General features: G+C 29.5%; 14 protein-coding genes and 2 pseudogenes across 14 annotated transcripts; 6 read left to right on the top strand and 10 right to left on the bottom strand. All coding sequences in view use genetic code 6, as the record gives it.

Annotated features, from left to right (window-relative positions):
* Positions 1 to 18: 18 nt before the first annotated feature.
* SS50377_26845 (Major facilitator superfamily protein) lies at positions 19 to 1,287 on the bottom strand (the record flags this gene model as incomplete). Its single annotated transcript, XM_067910651.1, has 1 exon — positions 19 to 1,287. The coding sequence occupies one exon, from the start codon at positions 1,285 to 1,287 to the stop codon at positions 19 to 21; it is 1,269 nt and encodes a 422-aa protein (XP_067761338.1).
* Positions 1,288 to 1,352: 65 nt separating this feature from the next.
* Positions 1,353 to 2,060, bottom strand: SS50377_26846 (uncharacterized protein; the record flags this gene model as incomplete). The annotated part of the gene is made up of 1 exon (XM_067910652.1): positions 1,353 to 2,060. One exon carries the CDS (start codon positions 2,058 to 2,060, stop codon positions 1,353 to 1,355), a length of 708 nt encoding a protein of 235 aa, XP_067761339.1.
* A 420-nt stretch (positions 2,061 to 2,480) lies between these two features.
* Positions 2,481 to 5,150, bottom strand: SS50377_26847 (uncharacterized protein; the record flags this gene model as incomplete). The annotated part of the gene is made up of 1 exon (XM_067910653.1): positions 2,481 to 5,150. One exon carries the CDS (start codon positions 5,148 to 5,150, stop codon positions 2,481 to 2,483), a length of 2,670 nt encoding a protein of 889 aa, XP_067761340.1.
* Positions 5,151 to 5,170: 20 nt separating this feature from the next.
* On the bottom strand, positions 5,171 to 6,091 carry SS50377_26848 (SET domain-containing protein; the record flags this gene model as incomplete). The annotated part of the gene is made up of 1 exon (XM_067910654.1): positions 5,171 to 6,091. One exon carries the CDS (start codon positions 6,089 to 6,091, stop codon positions 5,171 to 5,173), a length of 921 nt encoding a protein of 306 aa, XP_067761341.1.
* Positions 6,092 to 6,253: 162 nt separating this feature from the next.
* On the top strand, positions 6,254 to 7,075 carry SS50377_26849 (uncharacterized protein; the record flags this gene model as incomplete). The annotated part of the gene is made up of 1 exon (XM_067910655.1): positions 6,254 to 7,075. The coding sequence occupies one exon, from the start codon at positions 6,254 to 6,256 to the stop codon at positions 7,073 to 7,075; it is 822 nt and encodes a 273-aa protein (XP_067761342.1).
* A 162-nt stretch (positions 7,076 to 7,237) lies between these two features.
* Positions 7,238 to 8,311, top strand: SS50377_26850 (Lysophosphatidylcholine acyltransferase/Lyso-PAF acetyltransferase; the record flags this gene model as incomplete). The annotated part of the gene is made up of 1 exon (XM_067910656.1): positions 7,238 to 8,311. The coding sequence occupies one exon, from the start codon at positions 7,238 to 7,240 to the stop codon at positions 8,309 to 8,311; it is 1,074 nt and encodes a 357-aa protein (XP_067761343.1).
* Positions 8,312 to 8,321: 10 nt separating this feature from the next.
* Positions 8,322 to 8,723, bottom strand: SS50377_26851 (histone H3; the record flags this gene model as incomplete). The annotated part of the gene is made up of 1 exon (XM_067910657.1): positions 8,322 to 8,723. One exon carries the CDS (start codon positions 8,721 to 8,723, stop codon positions 8,322 to 8,324), a length of 402 nt encoding a protein of 133 aa, XP_067761344.1.
* A 39-nt stretch (positions 8,724 to 8,762) lies between these two features.
* SS50377_26852 (Solute carrier family protein) lies at positions 8,763 to 10,163 on the bottom strand (the record flags this gene model as incomplete). The annotated part of the gene is made up of 1 exon (XM_067910658.1): positions 8,763 to 10,163. The coding sequence occupies one exon, from the start codon at positions 10,161 to 10,163 to the stop codon at positions 8,763 to 8,765; it is 1,401 nt and encodes a 466-aa protein (XP_067761345.1).
* A 782-nt stretch (positions 10,164 to 10,945) lies between these two features.
* Positions 10,946 to 13,567, bottom strand: SS50377_26853 (Glycogen phosphorylase; the record flags this gene model as incomplete). Its single annotated transcript, XM_067910659.1, has 1 exon — positions 10,946 to 13,567. One exon carries the CDS (start codon positions 13,565 to 13,567, stop codon positions 10,946 to 10,948), a length of 2,622 nt encoding a protein of 873 aa, XP_067761346.1.
* Positions 13,568 to 13,908: 341 nt separating this feature from the next.
* On the bottom strand, positions 13,909 to 15,207 carry SS50377_26854 (Homing endonuclease; the record flags this gene model as incomplete). Its single annotated transcript, XM_067910660.1, has 1 exon — positions 13,909 to 15,207. The coding sequence occupies one exon, from the start codon at positions 15,205 to 15,207 to the stop codon at positions 13,909 to 13,911; it is 1,299 nt and encodes a 432-aa protein (XP_067761347.1).
* A 103-nt stretch (positions 15,208 to 15,310) lies between these two features.
* Positions 15,311 to 15,802, top strand: SS50377_26855 (uncharacterized protein; the record flags this gene model as incomplete). The annotated part of the gene is made up of 1 exon (XM_067910661.1): positions 15,311 to 15,802. One exon carries the CDS (start codon positions 15,311 to 15,313, stop codon positions 15,800 to 15,802), a length of 492 nt encoding a protein of 163 aa, XP_067761348.1.
* Positions 15,803 to 15,880: 78 nt separating this feature from the next.
* Positions 15,881 to 16,066, top strand: SS50377_26856 (Cysteine-rich membrane protein 2; annotated as a pseudogene).
* Positions 16,067 to 16,193: 127 nt separating this feature from the next.
* On the top strand, positions 16,194 to 16,403 carry SS50377_26857 (Cysteine-rich membrane protein 2; annotated as a pseudogene).
* Positions 16,404 to 16,593: 190 nt separating this feature from the next.
* On the bottom strand, positions 16,594 to 17,637 carry SS50377_26858 (uncharacterized protein; the record flags this gene model as incomplete). Its single annotated transcript, XM_067910662.1, has 1 exon — positions 16,594 to 17,637. The coding sequence occupies one exon, from the start codon at positions 17,635 to 17,637 to the stop codon at positions 16,594 to 16,596; it is 1,044 nt and encodes a 347-aa protein (XP_067761349.1).
* An 891-nt stretch (positions 17,638 to 18,528) lies between these two features.
* Positions 18,529 to 18,996, bottom strand: SS50377_26859 (uncharacterized protein; the record flags this gene model as incomplete). The annotated part of the gene is made up of 1 exon (XM_067910663.1): positions 18,529 to 18,996. The coding sequence occupies one exon, from the start codon at positions 18,994 to 18,996 to the stop codon at positions 18,529 to 18,531; it is 468 nt and encodes a 155-aa protein (XP_067761350.1).
* A 54-nt stretch (positions 18,997 to 19,050) lies between these two features.
* SS50377_26860 (uncharacterized protein) lies at positions 19,051 to 19,551 on the top strand (the record flags this gene model as incomplete). Its single annotated transcript, XM_067910664.1, has 1 exon — positions 19,051 to 19,551. The coding sequence occupies one exon, from the start codon at positions 19,051 to 19,053 to the stop codon at positions 19,549 to 19,551; it is 501 nt and encodes a 166-aa protein (XP_067761351.1).
* Between the last annotated feature and the right edge of the window lie 8 nt (positions 19,552 to 19,559).

Consider the following 19,559-nt stretch of genomic DNA (forward strand, 5'->3'; position numbering starts at 1 on the left):
AATTAATATTAAATATATTCAGATCCAATTTACAGTATCGTGGTTTTCGTAAATTAATCCTTAATCCACGGCACTTACCTCAATACCATCACCTTCTGTCACCAAATTAGTAGGTGGTATTCTCTTTTACAGCTTATATATTATCATCTCTCCACTCCAAACTATAAAACCTAAAATAACAAGGATCAAGTACATGATCATATTGTCCTTTTCATCGATTTTACTCAGCTCTCGACTTAGTGGAATTATGCCTGTGCTTAGTAGATATTACAAACTAAAAACAACACCTAACGCGCTACTAGCGAGGCCTCCACCTGCCCGTTTCACGAGCAATGCAGAACAATTTGCAGCTACCATACCAAAACCAAAACCAATTAATGTAGAAATTAGAAATTAATTTGGAATAGAGAAATAACAGAATATATACCCAAAACAGCAAAAAAGAGCTCCTAAAATGACGAAAATTTCAGGTCCAAATTTGAAGAAACCAGAAATTCCAGATATAAGAAAAACGACTGCAGAAAGTGAAGTTTAAACGATTTAAGCTTATTGTGAAATCTCCAATGGAATGTTATAAATAGTTTTTAACGCAATAATAGATCTTGAATCATATGTAGACTTTGAAGCTGTAAATAGAATTCTAAAACACGCTAAAATAAAATAAACAGCTGGAATTTTAGTTAATTTAGCTAGTAAATCTTTAAGTAAGATTTTGAAATTCGCTTTTTCAATCGTTTTTGATTTAATAGAATATATCAAAATTAAAGCCAAAGATAAAGTTTAAAACGATAAAATAACTATATATCCATTAATTAAGTCTAATTTTGGTAATATTAGACCTGCTAATGCTTCTCCAGCCATATAGCCGCAAAAACACACTGCAAACGCTGTGGAATGAAGCTTTTGAGGCAAAAACTAATCTATAAGCTGTGATTAAGCTGCAAGAGTGGTTTCTCCACAAACTCCATATAAGAATCTACCAAATAGAAATAAATATTAATTAGTTACCTTAATTGATACAATATTAAAGGCTGTACCTAAGATTAAAATTGACTGTATAATCGGGAAAATAATATTGAATTTGAACGCATCTAGTATTAGAGAGAAAGTTATAGCTGAGATAATAGAAGGAGCTGAAATTAGCGTATATGACAAGCTGTGCAAATTAGAAGAATTAAAATGCTGACTTAAACCTTCTGAGAGTATATTAACTGATGCAAAATACATAGTATTTGGTAACACCAACAGTGCAATTACTATAATATGCAAAATTGAAATAAAGGACATTTAGGAAAGAATAATTGTATAATCTTCCATAATATATAATATAAATTAAATAAATTTTTACATTCTCACTTATTTACTAATTGCGTCAATAACTTATTAATCTCGTCTTATGTGGACCGCTAACTAGTATTATAAATAACAGTATTGCTCAGCTTTCGCTTTGGTCTATTTTATGAAGGCTTTGTAATGTATTTTATCGTCTGGTATCGTGTCTTCTACAAATTGCTGAAAACTGATGTTGTTGGTTCCTCATACATCAGTGTCTTGACTGCCTATTAAACCTGATGAATTGAACTAACTGGGTTGAATTATGTAGATAATTTAGGCTGAACGATTTTTGACGACTGGTGATGTTGGCCACTTTCGTGTCTTATTGCGCAAACTGTACAAAACGTGTGATCCTCTATACATTATTCTTTAATATCCTTGTATCGCTGCACGTGCAGTCTTTCGAATGTAGCCTGTAAATGTTATTGATCAACGATAATTTCCTTTGTGTTTTGGACTCTGTAATCTGGCTCGAAATTAATTATCTAAAAATTACTTGCATTTTTCAATTCTGGCTATATCCTAATTGATTTTCGCTTGATATTTTCTATTTAGTTGATAACCTGTTAATTTTGCTTTGGGACAGTCATGAACATACTGTTACGATATACATCCTCGTATGTTCCACCATAGTCCTCTGGCTACTGTGCTAGAAATTAGTAGCGTCGCTCGACTAGTTTATCCATCATAACCTCTTCCAAATTTATATTTCTATTTTTATGCATTAATTTTTATATATGACATATATAATATGCAGTTATTCTAAATAATAAAATTAAAATAAATTATCTAATTTATCATGAAATTATAAAAGTATTGGAAACTCTAATTACTTCTAGATAATAGAAATTTGATGACGTAATAATGAGTTCTGGAAAAATTTTCATGAATGGGCAAGTATTTAACTATACGCCAATTAATTAGAAATTTATTAAAATGATATTAAGAATTTATATTCGCTAAGGTAAAAGATAACAAATAATTGAAAGGTAATATTGTTTATTAAATTAAAGATTTTCGCTCTTTTAATAATTCTAACTATAAAAATAAGGCCTATACCTATAACAATATATTTATCGTTAGAAAAATGCTATTAGTTACTGATCAATAAATATGAACTGAATTGTAATATGCTTAACATAATCTCACTTTAAATGACTTAATAGCAATGTATTACTCTTGTTATAATCCACCCCTGAATCAAAACCAAAAGTACCGCCTTACGACAAATTTAAAGTTTGTTGCTGACTAATTGGTCTTGATATTCTATATGCATCTGGCTTATTGGCGGTTTATGGTTTTAATATAAATTTGCAGCCAGTTGTTTAAAATTAAAACTAAGATAATTCTCCTCTTAATTATTACTTTCTTTAAAAAGTTGAAGCTGTCATTTATCTATTTATTACAGATTACTTTGCAGGTTGTATCTCCTCTGAAAACTATACAGCATATCGTACCCTATCTAACTAATCATTATAATAGCTGATAACAATAGTTTTATTCGGGTCTAATAATTAATCTGGGGCCTTGAAATTATGAAAATAAAGATCTTTAATCTACTCCAATCGACTTTAATTTAATTCTGCATCTTTAAATAACCTCTGATAAACATCGTTTATGCTTAGTCTCTAACTCATAAAGTGTTTTAAAAATGAAAACTTATTTGAATTCTCCATTGTAGTTTTTAATAACTTATCTGTATTTAATTCTTCTATTTGAATGAAATCATTTTCATCGTTAAAATACTAAAATTTTGTAACTTTTGCTAAATTTTGTTATGTGTTGTTAGTTTTTTATCCCATAACCCGTGTTTAAACTTAAACTCCCACATCTCTAGCTCCTTCCCGTTACTTTAAGGCTGAAATTGCATCTGTTGCATCCTATATACCTTTAGCAGCCAATAATGCTTCGTTTATGTCCTTTGATATTTTCTTTTTTAATTTAGATGTAAAATATCCACCATTTTTAAAATTGTCATTTCTATTTTGGTGACCGGAAATAACTAAATTTTGATACTTTTCGAAATCACCGTTTTTCTTTAACATAGTCATTATTTGATCATCAGATAGCCCTTTATATTTAGGATCTTTTTTCGCCAGCTCTAAAATTTTATTTTGGATGACCTTTTCTGCCAAAAACCCATTAGCTTTAATTTAATTTTTAAATGAATCATATATATTCTACTCCTTCAACAATGTTAAAAGTTCTTTATCCGATAGATTTCCGTATTTTGGATCTTTTCGAGCTTATTCTAAGACTAATAAATCCATTTATTTTTAGTTCAAAAATCCGTTTTCTTTTACTATCTAAAAGTATTTATTAAAATCTTTAGTAGATTATAGCTAATTTAAGATTTGGTCATCAGTTAAATGCCCCAATTCAGGATGGTCAAGTCTGTATTATTCAATAACTAATTTATTTATTTCTGCTTATGAAAGAAAGTTATTATGTTCTATTATCTTCATAAAGTTTTAATAATCCCCATTCGCTTTTATTTTCTTTAAAATTTCTATATCTGATAGACCAAAATATTTGGTATCTTATTTTGCTAGCTCTAATAATAACATGTTGAGTTTTTAGTTATCTTACTTTGATAAATTGTTTTCTTATTCTTATTTATTAATATCATCCATATTTACTCCAAATTCATCTTTAATTTACTGCTTAATTTTTTTAAGCTCTTCTTTTAATAGTGCTGTTTCATTATTACCTTATTAAGATGTGATATTTCCAGTATTTAAATTAACAACATTGCTGTTAAATTATTTTTATCGTGCTGCAACTAAATCTTATGTTAACTATAATATTTCTTCCTTTAACTTAGTTATTAGTTGTGATGGGGTTGCATATTCAATCTCATGCTTATTACACCCTTACATTAGCTCTCTGACCTTATTTCTTAACCGTTCATTTTCGCTTTGAAGATCATAAACCTAATCCTGTTTTTTTGACTACCCTGAAGTTTTAGCATCAATCACACTTTATAACTCTTCAATTTTGGATTTTTACTTCTTAAACGTTTCTTTATATCTATTAATTTCGTGCTATATTTAAGACATTTTAAATTCGTCTTCTTTAAGGGTAGAATTAAGTTTTTCTAGAATAGTTCGTAAATGCTAATTATCTGATATAAGTTATTTATTTTATTTTTTATATTGCTATACACTTAAATCCTCTTCAAAAACTTCGCTAGTCTTCTTCAAATTTTTATCAATCTCAATATCTGGAACATAAATATTTGATTTTTTCATTTGATAAATTTATTCAGCCAGTTATGAATCTTCTATTCTTCGCTTATTTTTAAGTTTTTCTATGATTTCCAACTTTTGTGTAATCAGTTCTTACATTTTAACACTCAATTCTGCCGACTAAGTGTTCTGTAATAACTATTTTAAATTATCTAGTTCTAATTAAGCCGTATACATTTTCTCTTAGTTAAACATATCAAAAAGTGTATTTTCAAAATTTTACATTATCGAAATTGCCAATTTGATGTTAATCACATTTTTTAGTTCAAGAATTTGTTCATAAAAAACTGGCAAAACATTTTTCGGTACTTGATGATCTGTCAGTGGGTTGCAATCTAGTAAATCTTCATACATTACAAATAACTTGTGTGAATCGAAAAAGCTAAAAAGCTCGTCAAATGCGTTATCAGTTATATCTTAGAGCTACAGTCGCTATTTTGAAAAGAACTGATTGAACATCATCTTAGATTATGGTTATAATACTGTTGTAATCAATGACGCTGTCAGATAACTCCGAGTCATTTTGTCATGATTTGACAGAACGCTCATTCCAAAAATACCTTACATATGTTTATTATATTATAATATCACTATTTTTCACTTACCTAAGAAATGCATTTTTTACACTAGCAAACGAACCCCCATCCTTCTAGAAGCTCTCTCTATCTCTCCTGGACGGTTTTACATTCCTGAATATAGCTAACCACTAACTCTTCATTTTGACATATATCTCTCTCGGCCACAATCTCAACAACGCGGTTTTCGCCCCAACTGAAGAATACGTTTGGATCGCAGCTGTGATTCAGCTTGCTGGCGACGTTGTAGACGGCGATACCGACCAGCTCGTCCCCGATGATCACCGACGAGTTGTTCAAGGCGATGATTGAAACGAGGAACTTAAAGAACTCAAAGGTCAGCATTTCGTTGACCAGGCCTGTCAGATCCTCCGCGAAATCCAGTAGTTTGACGGACTGTAAGAAGAACAATTTTGCTGTTTTGAAAGCCTTTTTGACGTCGAAATTGCACGTCAGGTTCTGCGTGTTCAAGATCTTCTTGTAAGGGCCCAGTGCAAGCTGAATCGCGGCTTCCAGATCGTTTCCCTTCAACTGAAAAATGACTATTTTAGCTAAAATCTGCGAAATTACCTCACAAATCGAGTAGTTTGACATTATTTCGGTCTTCGAGTGCATGGTTGCTATGCGAGGAATCTGCTTCGAATTTCTGCCCTGGCACAGCGCCCAGTGCGCGAGGTAGTGGGCCTACTGGCAGCCCTCAGAGCAGTAGAAGAGGTCACAGGTAGGGCATGATGATGAAACGTTCTTTTTGAAGCAGTTGGCGCAGTGGGTTTGAGCGACGAAATTCCTTGCAGGAAGGAGGTACGAAATGAGCGGAACGTCCTCAAAAATGATCTATTTGGTTAGTAGTTGTTAGGTTGTAAATAAGGAGTCACCAGTGGCTTCAGTTGTTATTAATTTTAAGTTGGCCTCGTCTAAAAATTGTTAGTTCATAACGGAGTGGTTTAATGATAAGTACTAATTAATATATTATAAATAATATATATAAATATTTTCATGAGTTATATTATAATTTAAGATGGGTCTGCTTAAGTGAACTCAAATAACGTGAATCTTGCCTTTAGCATATCACCAGATCATTTAGAATATAAAAATATGACTTTCAGTAACTTCTTCATTGCATCTGACGATGTTATGTTGTCAAATTAACTTTAACCTTGGAATACAGTTGAAATCATGACATTTTTTTTCTATTAGATAAATATTGAGCTTATATAATTCTAATTATCAGATTAGTTCATATTCGATCTGTAAGATACTAAAATTCTTATTTTCAAAAATGTCAAACTATATGATCTCATAACAGAAGCTATTTTATATATTTTCCAATTTAAGCAAGTTCACAATAATGTCGTTATTATCAACAAAGTGATGGCGAAACAAATTCTTTTTAATTATAAAATGCTTAAAAACTATGATGGAAACGCTTTGATTATCAACGACATAATCTCCCGGGCACCGTTCTATGATGTAGACTATCAGGTTAGGTAATGCAAATTGCCTTAGTTTAATGTTAGACTTACCCTTGCTAATTTTAACAATTTTCCAGATTTCAAGTTTAAAAATTTGAATTTTAAATTCAAATTTGAAGGAAATGATTAAGAATAGTTTTTTAGAACATTTGAAGAAACTGTTATTTATCTGTTAGATGAACATAAAAACTTGAATATTACAAAAATTATAGTTAATACATAATAATTGTCAAAAAAGCTTCTTAGTTTTTAATTTGGACTAGCTGAACAAATTGAATAGAATGAACTTGAATTTGATATCAGGAGAATGAAATTTGACAAAGATAAAAGATTTAAACATTATATAGGACTTTAAAGCTTTGAGCGAGATTTTAATATAGATATTGTTAATGATTTAATTGAAATCTAACGCCTTTATTGTGAAATGGAATATATTTGGAAGTGATTATTTAATATAGAATGAATACTTATGTTGATTAGTTAAAACATAATCTCAAATATGTAATAAAATATTCTGGAAACTGTTTAAATAGGAAAGTGAAAATCCGTTTACTAATACTATTAATATATTATATAACTTATTACATAATCATAAGACTCCACTTTAATGTCAACGTCGGTTAGTAGTACAAGGTTTTCGCATTCTTTTCCCTATGACTACACACCTATTTCACCATTCTTATTTCAGGTTAAGATAAGGCCTGCGATATACTATTTAACTCTACCAATTTGGTTGTTATTATCCCCTATAAACTTTATTTTAAAAACAGTGTGTCTTATAGCTAATTTTGTTAATTTTCTTATAATTTCTAAAATATTTACATTTTCTCCATCGATTTAACGTTATTACTTGTAATTTATATGTTATGTGAGTTTATTTATTTAAGGGAATATTCCAATTAAAACAACAAAACAGAAACGTGTATGTGAGATTTTAGTAGCAAATCATACTAACTTAAATGATGTTAATATTGGTATTATATCATGTTAAGCTGGATTTCTATCTAAAGCTGAAATGAAGAAAGTACCAATTATTTCCTATGCAGCAAGAATTCTTAATTCCGTTTATGTAGACAGAAAAACTGGATAAAATGATTTATCTAACAGAGTTGCCAAAAATCCAATTATTGTTTTCCCAGAAGGAACTATATCAAATTAAAAAGTCTTAATGAGATTTAAAACAGGAGCATTTAGACTTAAAGATGAAGTTTAACCACTGTGTATTTATTATTAATCATTTTTCCAGATTGAATGGTTGACAGAGCATGCATTACATCATATATATACTCTTTTTACCTCACCTTTTTCCAGAACAAAATATTATTTCTTAGAACCTATGAAGAGATTCGAAAATGAAACGTATTAAGAATTTGCGGATCGTGTTGGGAAAAAGATGGCCGATGAGATGGGAATTGTATACTTACCATACTCAATTGATGACTATCTTTATTTTTAAGGTATCAAAACTATTGATAAATGTAGTAATGAATATCTTAAGGATTATGGGTGGATGGGTGATCACGCCCATTATAGAAAAATTTGCTAATAATAGGGGTTAAACTCACTTTACGAGCACAGAAGAGAATAATTCATTTAAAGTTAGTATGCTTGGTCGGAAGAACATGCCTTAGATGTGATTGATCAACGCTTAGGTAATTTTGCAAAATTTAGTAAACAGTGACACACTTTATTCATTAAAAATTCCATGATGGTCTTAGAATCATTATAAGCAGTCTCATATCTCTATCCATTATTGTGACTCTTTTTGCATGTTCTGCCAACATTACACAATCAGATAAAATTCTTATTAAAATAGCTTCGGTGGCTTACTACAGGCATTCCAATGCTAGATTCTAAAACCTAAATTCAGCGTGCCTTTTTCTTGTGATTGCCCTAACTAGTAACGCAAATGCAGATTTTGGAACAACCAAATTTGTCATTTTTTGTTATTTCTGGACTTCAACCATAGCTTTAGATTTTTTTAAGACTATTGGTTTTTTTAAAGGTTGATTTTTAACAACAATAGACTATCTTGGTTTTTTATTTGAAGTTCTAAAAGCTTTAGCATCAGCCACAAACTTAAAAATTGCCATTGTAGAATGATTTTGTGAGATGCAAAACAAGAAATCATATCACTTTGTAATGAATTTCGTCGAAGCCATATCAAAAAATGTGGACAGAATAAAAGATGCTCCGTTTAATAATACTATAAAAAAGCACCCAGTTAATAGAAAAACTAAATTTTTAATATTTAACTTCTTCTTAATTTGCTAAGGTGCCTCTTACATGATTTCTTCTAATTCCATTTTATCGACATTACCAGATACAGTTAAACCTTCGCTATATTCCTTACATATTCTCTATTCATAAGCTATTTTCATATCTTCATGTTTGTATAAAAATAGAATAGGTAAAATCCAATTTTCTATAAAACCAAATACACTAGAAACTATATTAAAGACTTTTAGTATATCAGGGACAAGAATACTAAAACCACAAGAAAGAAAAGCCATTGCACCACCCAATATTACGTAAATTAAATAACCTTTGTTCGTGTTTTTGTCTTGTTTAAATATTTTCATGAACATTCCTCTAATAGGAAATGTTACAACGACATATGTTAAAAGGACCACAAGTGCATATAAAAATCTGACAGTAGTCATAACATAATTTTAGGATACAAAACTAAGCAAGACATTAGTGGAAATATCTCGGCCAAATAAAAACAAACAAAAAAAGGCCATAAAGACACATAATGTGCAAGTTACAAGTGTAGCTGTGATCATGGCCTTTTTTAAAACCCCTCTACGATAATCTCCATCACCAGGCATAACATTGAAAACCACTGGTACGCTAGCCTAGCAACCAAATAGTGGTAAAAATAACGGTATTCTTTAGATTATTTCTAAAAATATATAAATACCTCTTGTATGAACCGGCTTTGCTAATAAACCTTTATTCGAAAGTTTAATTGTAGATTATGTTCCGTTTATATTTATAAGTGTTTCTCCAGCTTAAACTGCAATTCCATAAAATACTACAACGCAAACAACTGCAATAACTACAAATAGTTATTAAGCAGCTGATAAATTAGAAATTGATTTTAATGTTTTGAAGATAAGAAAAAATGTCAGCATGCCAAATATTATTATTTTAAGATATATTGTACTAAATGAATAATTTGATATTGATACAATGAATATCTGTGTATAATCAGCACATATAGACACATATGAGATTAAATAGCCAAAATACTAAAATACAATAAATGCTTCGATAATAATAGAAATTACCTTACCAAATAATTATGTCAACAAGTCGGATAGAGTTTAACAAGATGTATAATAGCAGGCATCTATAACATAGTTAAAACCAAAAATAGAATAAACAACAGAAAAAATTGTAACTATAGATGCTACAGGCCATCCTAGTCTCATATATGTATATGGTAAAGCTAATAAAGAAGTTCCAATCATTAAGTTACAAATTGTGAGCGTTGTACGAATGTAATCTTTTTGATATTAAGTTACCATTTTTAATAATCAGTATAAATTATATTAATAAAATAAACTATTAGCCCTCAAAATTCATTTCTTTTGAAGCTTATGTAAAGGGTTTATACATCTTTGATAAATAATTACTATATTTTCTAATATTACTAATGATTAACAAAGTATAAGATTGAGTTTATTTTACCATAATAATATCAATAATTACTAATTTTATACCATATCATCAAAAAATATGTATACTTTTCGTATACAAAAATATAAATATACTAACTGTACATTAAAATATATTATGTCATCTATTTTGATGTTTGAATTGCGTTTAATTCACGACATCAAGAACATAATATCAACGTTTTTAGTTTCGTTTTGCAAACATTATTCTATTAAGAATATCATACTTCAATTCACCTTTATATATTTCCTAATCTCCTTCCAATAATATACAATGTGGCTAATAAATAAATAAATAATCCTAAAATAAAAATTCGAAAGTTTCTTTTTGGTTTTCTATAAGGTTAAACTCATTTATCAATATCGATTTGTTCTCAGATTTTTTAAAAGCCCTATAAATCTTAACATCTTACAACTCTGTGACTAAATTAACCTAAACTTTATATGCATTCTAAAATTCAATTAATTCTCCTATTAAATCTGAAGATACATCTGTGTTTAATGGTAATGATAGATATAGATTAAAACTATAGCCAAAACTTTTCTACTAAATATATTTAAATTCTTTCATTTTAGCAAAATTAAGAGAATAGCTAATATTTATATATAATTACTATAAAATGATTTCAAAATCACTTACCCATGGCAGCAATTTACATTGGCTTAATATTCCAAATGTTATCACAATATGTTTAGATGGATCTATCAGAGCTGAAGAATCCCATTCTAGCAACATTGTTAAGCATCATGACGGCCCAGGTACCTTTATCCTTGTAAGCAGGTAAGATATCCTCGAGATAGATTTCATTATAAGCTTCAAAATCAACAGCAGTAAGATAGAAATCGTTACCATTTTAAAGTCTGTTAACAACCATGCTGAAATATTCAGTATTACCAAACATTCCAGTTCTGATGGCTTCTAAAGCTTCCTTGAAGTCAGAACAAAGTTCGACTTAACGACCTTGTTAAAATTCGCTTCTAATAAAATCTACCTAATCAGCAAGAGCACCAAAGATAAAGATGGATTCTTCACCTACGTGTTCTTAGATCTCAACATTGGCACCATCAAGAGTACCAACGATAATACCACCATTCATACAAGCTTTCATATTACCAGTACCAGAAGCTTCCATACCAGCAGTAGATATCTATTCAGATAAATCAGTAGCAGGGAAGATGATTTCAGCAGAGGAAACATTGTAGTTAGGGATGAAGATGACACGTAAGTAGTCCTTGGTGTCAGGATCATTATTAACAACATCACCAACAGCGTTAATAAGCTTAATTAAACATTTAGCCATCTCATAAGCAGAAGCGGCTTTACCAGCGAAAATCTTACAAACACCAGCACCAAACTTCTCTTTACGTTGCGCAGGAGTCATCTGCTTTAACTTCAAATAGAAAGAAATAGCCTGAATAATATTCATCTACTGACGCTTATATTCATGGATACGTTTAACTTGAGTGTCAAAAATCATAGTTTCAGGTATCTTACCACCACAGTTGGATACATGTCTTTCAATGTAAGAGGCAAGACGCTGCTTGTTCGCTTATTTGATAGATAATAATTCTTAAAGGGCCTGAGGATCTTTTTACAAAGAGGTTAAGTTCTTTAAAACATCCATATTAGCAACCCAGTCATGTTCAGATTGAATGAAACCAGCCTTCTTTAAATTTTTAGTGATAAAATGAGAAAGCAAAGGATTTGCTTAGGCGATCCATCTTCTAGGTGTTACACCATTAGTAACATTGGTAAACTTACCAGGGAACATTTTATTGAAATCGATGAAAATAGAGTTTACAATAATATCCGAGTGAAGAGCAGCTACACCGTTAACCTTACGTGAACCAACAATGGCAAGATTAGCCATTCTGAGAGATTAAGCGTGGCCTTCTTCAACAAGAGACATAGCGCGAACAGCATCGCCAGAGCAGTTCTTAGCATTACATTCAATTATGAATCTTCTGTTAATTTCAAACATAATTTCTGTGTGTCTGGGTAGTAATTCCTTACAGATGCTTACTGGCCATTTTTCAAGAGCTTCAGGTAAAACAGTATGGTTGGTATAACAGAAAGTCTTAGTAACAACGCTCCAGGCTTAATCCCAGGAGAAGTCATGATGATCAATTAGTTGATGCATAAGTTCAGGGATACCTAAAGCAGGGTGTGTATCATTTAACTGAACACTGAAATGCTAGTGGAAATCAGAAAGATCGATTTACATTTCCGCAGCTCTAGCAATCATATCTTAAATAGAAGCAGAAACAAAGAAATATTCTTGTTTGAGTCTTAATTTCTTACCGTTCTCAGTAGAATCATTAGGATAAAGAACGAAAGTAATATTTTCAGTATCAGCTTTCTCACGAACCGAATTATAGAAATCTCCAGAGCAGTGAGCACCAAGTTCAAATTCAGTATAAGGACGAGCAGACCAAAGACGTATGTTAGCAACATTAGTGGTGTGATGGCCAGGGCAAAGGCAATCATAAGCTACAGCTTTAATGAGCTGTGCATCTCTCCATTTGAATTCTAACTTTTTGTTCTTATTTTCAACCATTTCAGTCCATCCACCGAAACGAACGATAAATTCACGGTCTAAACGTTCAACTAACGGAAGAGGAGTACCATGTTTTAACCAATAATCTGGTTCTTCTTGCTAATAACCATCCTTAATTGTTTATCTGAACATACCATAATTATAGCGTAAACCATAACCCCAAGCAGGGATATCCATACAGGCTAAAGAGTCAATGAAGCAAGCAGCTAAGCGACCAAGACCACCATTACCAAGACCAGCGTCCATTTCTTCTGCCTGAAGATCCTCTAACTTGAAACCAAGATCTCTAAGAGCTTCATGATAAGTTTTTCCAACCTCTAAATTATAAAGAGAGTTAGTAAGAGCTCTGCCCATTAAAAATTCTAAAGATAAATAATTAATAGTTCTAGCCTTATTCTGGATTTGAGCACGATAAGTGGCTTGCCAGTTATCAATAAGCTTATTTCTAAGAGCCATTGAAGTAGCTTAGAACATACCAAATACGTCAATATTAGAGGAATCTCTACAAAGTTGATATTTAATATAATTAACAATGTTGTTAGAAACGGTTTATGGTGTCTATTAATCTACACCAGTAGAGAGAAGTGAGTGGAATTGCATCGAACCAATCTGAGAGCCGACAGTATAATCAACAGATTTTCCATTAGTGGCAACCGGTGCAGAAGTACGCTTTGTAGCTAATTCTTTTGCAAACATTTTAAAATTAGATTATATTTGGAAGTGAAAATAATAATTTAATATTCATATAATAACTAACTATATGAATTCAAACTATTTACGGTAAAATAATTATATACAATATAATAGATATTTATTTTGTGGTTTAGTATAATTAATATTGTGGTTTATGTAACCATGTTTTGTAAAATGTAGAGGTATATGATAAAGATTTATTACTATTTTTTTCAAATTTATTTAGAAAGTATCTATAGATTGTATAGAAGTGAAAGAATCAGTTATTTAAAATATTATTGATTAAATCATAATAATTGTTTTAGATTAGTGGTTCATTTAAAGTTACAAATAATAAACTTCGTTCACATTCCAATTACAGTATAATCTGAAAGCAATACTTTTCCTCCGCATTAAACATCAAAGCAATCACCAGTTTTACCCGTATCTTCAATCTTCATTTACATAGGCATGCCTAACAAAGTGCTCTAACCTTCTTCGTTAGGATAGCTAGTTAAGCTAACTAGTCCCGGTATATCTTTTGGGGGATTGTTTATACAAGGAATTCTAAACAACATACCACCAGCTAAGGTTAAATTTTCACCATTTTCTACAACAGCAAGGGAACAACTTCTGGAAAGATCTGCTACCTCCGATCTAGTCTATCCAGCTGGTAGTCCTCGAATATAGCATTCAAGACCATAATTTTAATCTGCTAATCCATAATCTGAGCTACCATCCATAATACCAGCTAAAAATGGACCTCTAATTCTAGAAAATGATTCTAAGCGAATGTTTTATCTTAATTTATCTTTAGTAAATTATTTAGTTGCTTTATTATAAAGACTCATCTCGGACATAAAATTACACAAAATATTATTATCTCCTATTAATTTAATTAAATATATTCCTTCTGTATCAACTAAAGTCGCAGAATATATTTTTTATAGACATGTGAAAATCCTATTAAGTTCCTTATTAACATCTTTATGTAAATCTTTAGTTGATACTTAAAATTCCTCACCTACACCTGACCCAGCTGATAAAAATAGTCCAGCAAACCAAGGAAGATCCATTGAACGAAGTCCAAATTCTTTTCCCTATTCAAAAATCTGCTTAGTGGAATTTTAAATAGCGGTTTATGCAGCTGTAAAACGAACTGGAAGTAAAGGTCTAATTAAATAAAAATATTCTTAAATTTCTTGAGAATATTTTAAAAACTCTGAAACAGTAGGTTCATATAAAAAGTTAGGAATTGAGTTTTATACAAACGTTAAAGCCTCATCTGGTGCTGAAAATGTTTTGATTTTCTGCTCAACTTTTTCTACACGTTTATCTTGGTTAAGAATAGGATCAACATATTTAACAAAAAATTGTTTTTATGAGTTTGTTTAAATAACAAGAGAACTTATTCTATTACCATCTGGTACTAGAACTAATACCGCATCTTATGAACATTAAATAGCAGATGTGAATAATTTTTCGTCAACATATTAATTATATGTAACTTTAAACAATTTGCATGATTTTTAAGCAATAGTCTATACTGTTCTAGCCGTACCATCTTCGCCCATTAATTAATCTTTTTCGCATATATCTTTCAGTAATTTAACGGAACCATCATACATTCTGATTTCAGTCTCACCAAAAAATGAAGCAGGCATTTTAATAATCTTATTAATAATAATATTATATGCATGTAATAAATTAATATTTATAAAAATTATGTTTATATATAAGTATATTACTCTCATATTTTTAAAATAAATGAAAACTGATTTAACACTATTACCTGCATCATCGATAATAAAGGCATTTTAATCACGAGCAGGTAAAATGGTTAACATACAAAATGCAAAGAAAAGCAAACTTACTACTAGAGCATCATTTTGCTCACCGATTTGTTTAGCTTATTCACCTAATTAATTTTATACCGGAAGCATAGATAAACCTATGCGTAAATCATTTGATTCATCAGTAGAATAATAATAATTTTCAATAGTTGATGTGGAATCGGCAGAAAATAATTTGCAGTAATTTAGATAAAATTCTAAAATGGAAGATATTTAAAACTACTAAAAATGGAAAGAGAATAACAATAATGTAAAAAGAAACAGAGAAATTGGTCTCAAATAATAGCATAAAATAGAATAATTATAGTTTAGCCTAGCACTAAATTAACTTAAATAACAGCGTGTAACAAAATACAAAGAGCAAGTAGATGAAATTTTGAGTAAAAAATTTAAGAATTAAAAATGATTTTATATTACTATTATATAGTATACTTATTAATTTAACAAATTTAGAATTTACTTATAAAATTTACCACTTTACAAAATGGCTGACAAGTGCTGCAAGGATGGTAAATGTACTAAGGAGTAGACTTAAGGCGAAAATGGTAAGGATAAATGCTGTAAAGGTAAAAAGTGCTGCAAGAAATGCCCCATGAAGAACCCAGTTGTTGCACTCGGTGTAGTTGCTGGACTTGCTGCCGCTGGTTATTATTTCTATACTAAGAAGTGATTGCGATAACATATATAATTATATTTTATATTTGAAAGTCGATTTTTCTATAGAATAAAGTTAGAGGTTTGATAAATATTCCATACATTTTTATATATAAACATTAACAAAATTTAAATATTTGAAAATGCCTTGTGAAAAAAAATGCGCGGATTGTAAATGTGACCAAGGTGGATGTGGAAAATGCAAAGAAAATAATGAATAGTAAAGTACTCCTGATACTGTGCCTATGAATTAATAGCCTAAGCCCACTAAATATTTGAGCGTTTTCATAGCTGCAGCTATTACCTTAAGTATTGCTATTGTTTTATATCAATATAGACCATAAACTGATTGATTTTTCTATATACTATTTGCAGAATATATTTAAATAGTATCAAATTACTAAAATATTGATATATGACGTTTTATCGCAATATCACCCTTAAGGATTAGGTTGAATTTAATATATAATTACTATCATAGAATAAAATATAGCAAAATAAAAATCAATCCTAAATGTTACTGAAAAATATATAAGTTATCACTCATCGTCTTAAATTTTAATCTCGAATTTATTTGACCCAAATCCCCATAACAAGTACTAAAAATATAATAAATATCCAACCAATGTGTAAATTGTAATCTTTTTCAGCTATTTTCATTGTCTCGAAACCATCAACACCTAAAATTATAATTTCACCACTCTCACTATAAAAAGATAAATCATGTATAAAATTATCTATTTTTGAATGTTTTTGACATAAAAGTTTAAATTTCATTGGTTTCATAAACTTATATACTTTTACTAAACCTGTAACAGTAACAACGACTAATAATTTCTCTTATGAACTATATACAAAATTAGCGATCTCTTATTGAACCTTAATATAAAAAATAGGGTCAAATCCCCCATCCAACACTAGCAATGAATTCTATTTGTGCTAGATTGCAAAGTAATAATCATCAGTAAAAAATTCAATTTTTCTATATTTATGATTTTCGAATATTTCAATAGTATGTTATAGACCATAATTCTTGTATTCAATACCAGTATCATAATGATATACCTATTTGTTAGTAACTATTACTAATAATAACCTTTCTGTTTGCTGATTCGTCGAAATATCAATAACTCTTTCTTATAATTCATCACAATCTTCAGATACTTAAAACTATTTGATAATTTTGAGATCAAAGTTAAATATTTTTATAGTAATATTTTCAGCCAATATTAATAAATTCCTCCATTCTATAAATCCACGTGGTTCATCTATTTCTATCTTTTTTGTTTCCTTTAAACTGTACTTTTTATTTTTTATAAGTATAAGTTTTCGTAAATGATTTGTACCAGCTAAAAATACAAAATTTTAGATTTTGAGTACATAAAAATTAGCCTCTTAGAAAGTTGAAAATTATGCAATCTCTTCATGTTAGTTAAATATTTAAACAATATTCGGTACACCAGATTTCGATGGTCCACCACCCCCAGCTATTGATATAAGGTTATCATGTGCTACTGAAAAATAAGGACATGGAGAGTTACATATATTTGTTGAAATTAAAGTTTAAAATCTAGGTATTAACTTCATTTTAGAGGCTTTCGCAAATTGAATATAAAATATTATTGTATCTATATAATATATTACTAATCATTAAAATTAAGATTCAATAATTTTTACTAAATATTTATGACTTGATTCTTAATAGCCATTCGCTTTAAGGATACTCATATCGTCTATCATAATAAAATCAATATTATCCTGAAAATTTATTTATTTTAGATAAATTCTATCTGAAGAAATAAAAATAATTTAAATAGTTTATGAAACTTTCTTAAGTGATTTAGTTTTTTTATAAATCCAAAAACAGCTAATATTCTAGATTTAAGTTGTAGTGATGTTAGTTTACTGTAAGTAAATAGTTCAATTAATTAATGTCTTCTGTATCGGCATAATAAATATGTACTTCATGCTAAATGAATTACTATCATATATAGAGTATCTTTAAAGTAAAATAAAGATAAGAACTTGTTTTATAGAGTTTTAGCAAAATGTTTAGTTAATTTTAAGGTTCTAAATGATATAAAAATAAAACAAATTTTGTTTGTATCATCAAGTTATATTATATTCCAACTTTTTTGAATAATCGGTAATTAAAATTCTATTCTCATTTTCATTGACCTGGGTATATACAATAATTATATCGTAATGTACTCTTTATCAAACACAAGTAAGTAATTAAATTAATACCTTAATTTCCTTGTTTATCCAAAAATTGATTTATTATTATTTTTTAACTATATTCCATAACAAATCAATGAACTGTACTAAAACTTTAATAAAGTAAGATTGCTCAAACATTAGAATCGTTATAGTTTATTTAATTGCCTAAAAATTTAACTTTAAATATGTATTTTACTAATTTTAAATTATTATATTATTGTTAACCTTCGAATTATTGTTAAATTCTTCTTTCACTTATCAATCCCATATTACTTCAGCTTTGACTTTCCGCGATTCTTAAATTATCAATTCCTTGCTCTCGCGATTAAATGAATTCTTTCTTAAATCTAGAATCCTACATCTGCCAGCACGTAAAAATTGCACTATATCTGCTACTTATTTGTCACCTATTAGACACCCATAAAGGCTTAACTTAGTACCTTTAAAACAACTCAATACGTCGTTAATTTTTACACTTAGTTAACAATTTTATAGTCGTAACTCTTACTTTACTACCTCAAACAGAGGGCTAAAATATACAACATCAGATGCCTTCGGAAAGGCCCTCGGTAATATTGTGAGGTTATTAATTATCTTAGAATCCTAGTTTATGTTGTGTACAAGATATTCTACTAGCTCTTTTGGAATTGGTGTATCTATGCGAACAGTATCTGTATTAAATAACTGGTAGTAAATATAGACTTAAAATTTACGGTTATCAGTCATAATTTTTGATAATATATTATTATAATTTAATATAATAATATTAATTTTACTAAAATGGAACTTTTAGGGTGTTTTTTGGATCTTGCTAGGGAAGTAAGCTAAAAGTATAACAACGATGAATTTGAGAATTTAGTATAGTTAATAGCTCTTGGTGATAAGCTCAAATCTTAAATTTTAGCATAACTTTCAGAAAATGTTGATATAATAGAAATAGTATCAAACTACACAGAACTGACGGAAAAAATATCATAAAACCTTTTTATACGGTAAGATTAAAAAAATTAACTATTGAACAAAAAATTTGACCTGTTTACTGAAAATAAAGTCCAGCAGCTCTACGACGATACCAAAGCCCAGCTGTTTTCAACACTTAAAACGCTAATAAACGAGTCAAATGCACAGCAGCTAACCCCAGAAACTCTAAATAATCTGTCAGATCAGTCTGATATCCTGCACTCTATTTTGAACGACTTTGCCGAATATGTGATATTCGAACAGTCCGAATTTGATCAAATCCAGTCGCTTTTGGCGCACATTTTGGCAATGAGTGAGTGATTCGATTC

Source organism: Spironucleus salmonicida, chromosome 7, assembly GCF_000497125.1.
Source record: "Spironucleus salmonicida strain ATCC 50377 chromosome 7, whole genome shotgun sequence".
Taxonomy (NCBI): domain Eukaryota; phylum Fornicata; order Diplomonadida; family Hexamitidae; genus Spironucleus; species Spironucleus salmonicida.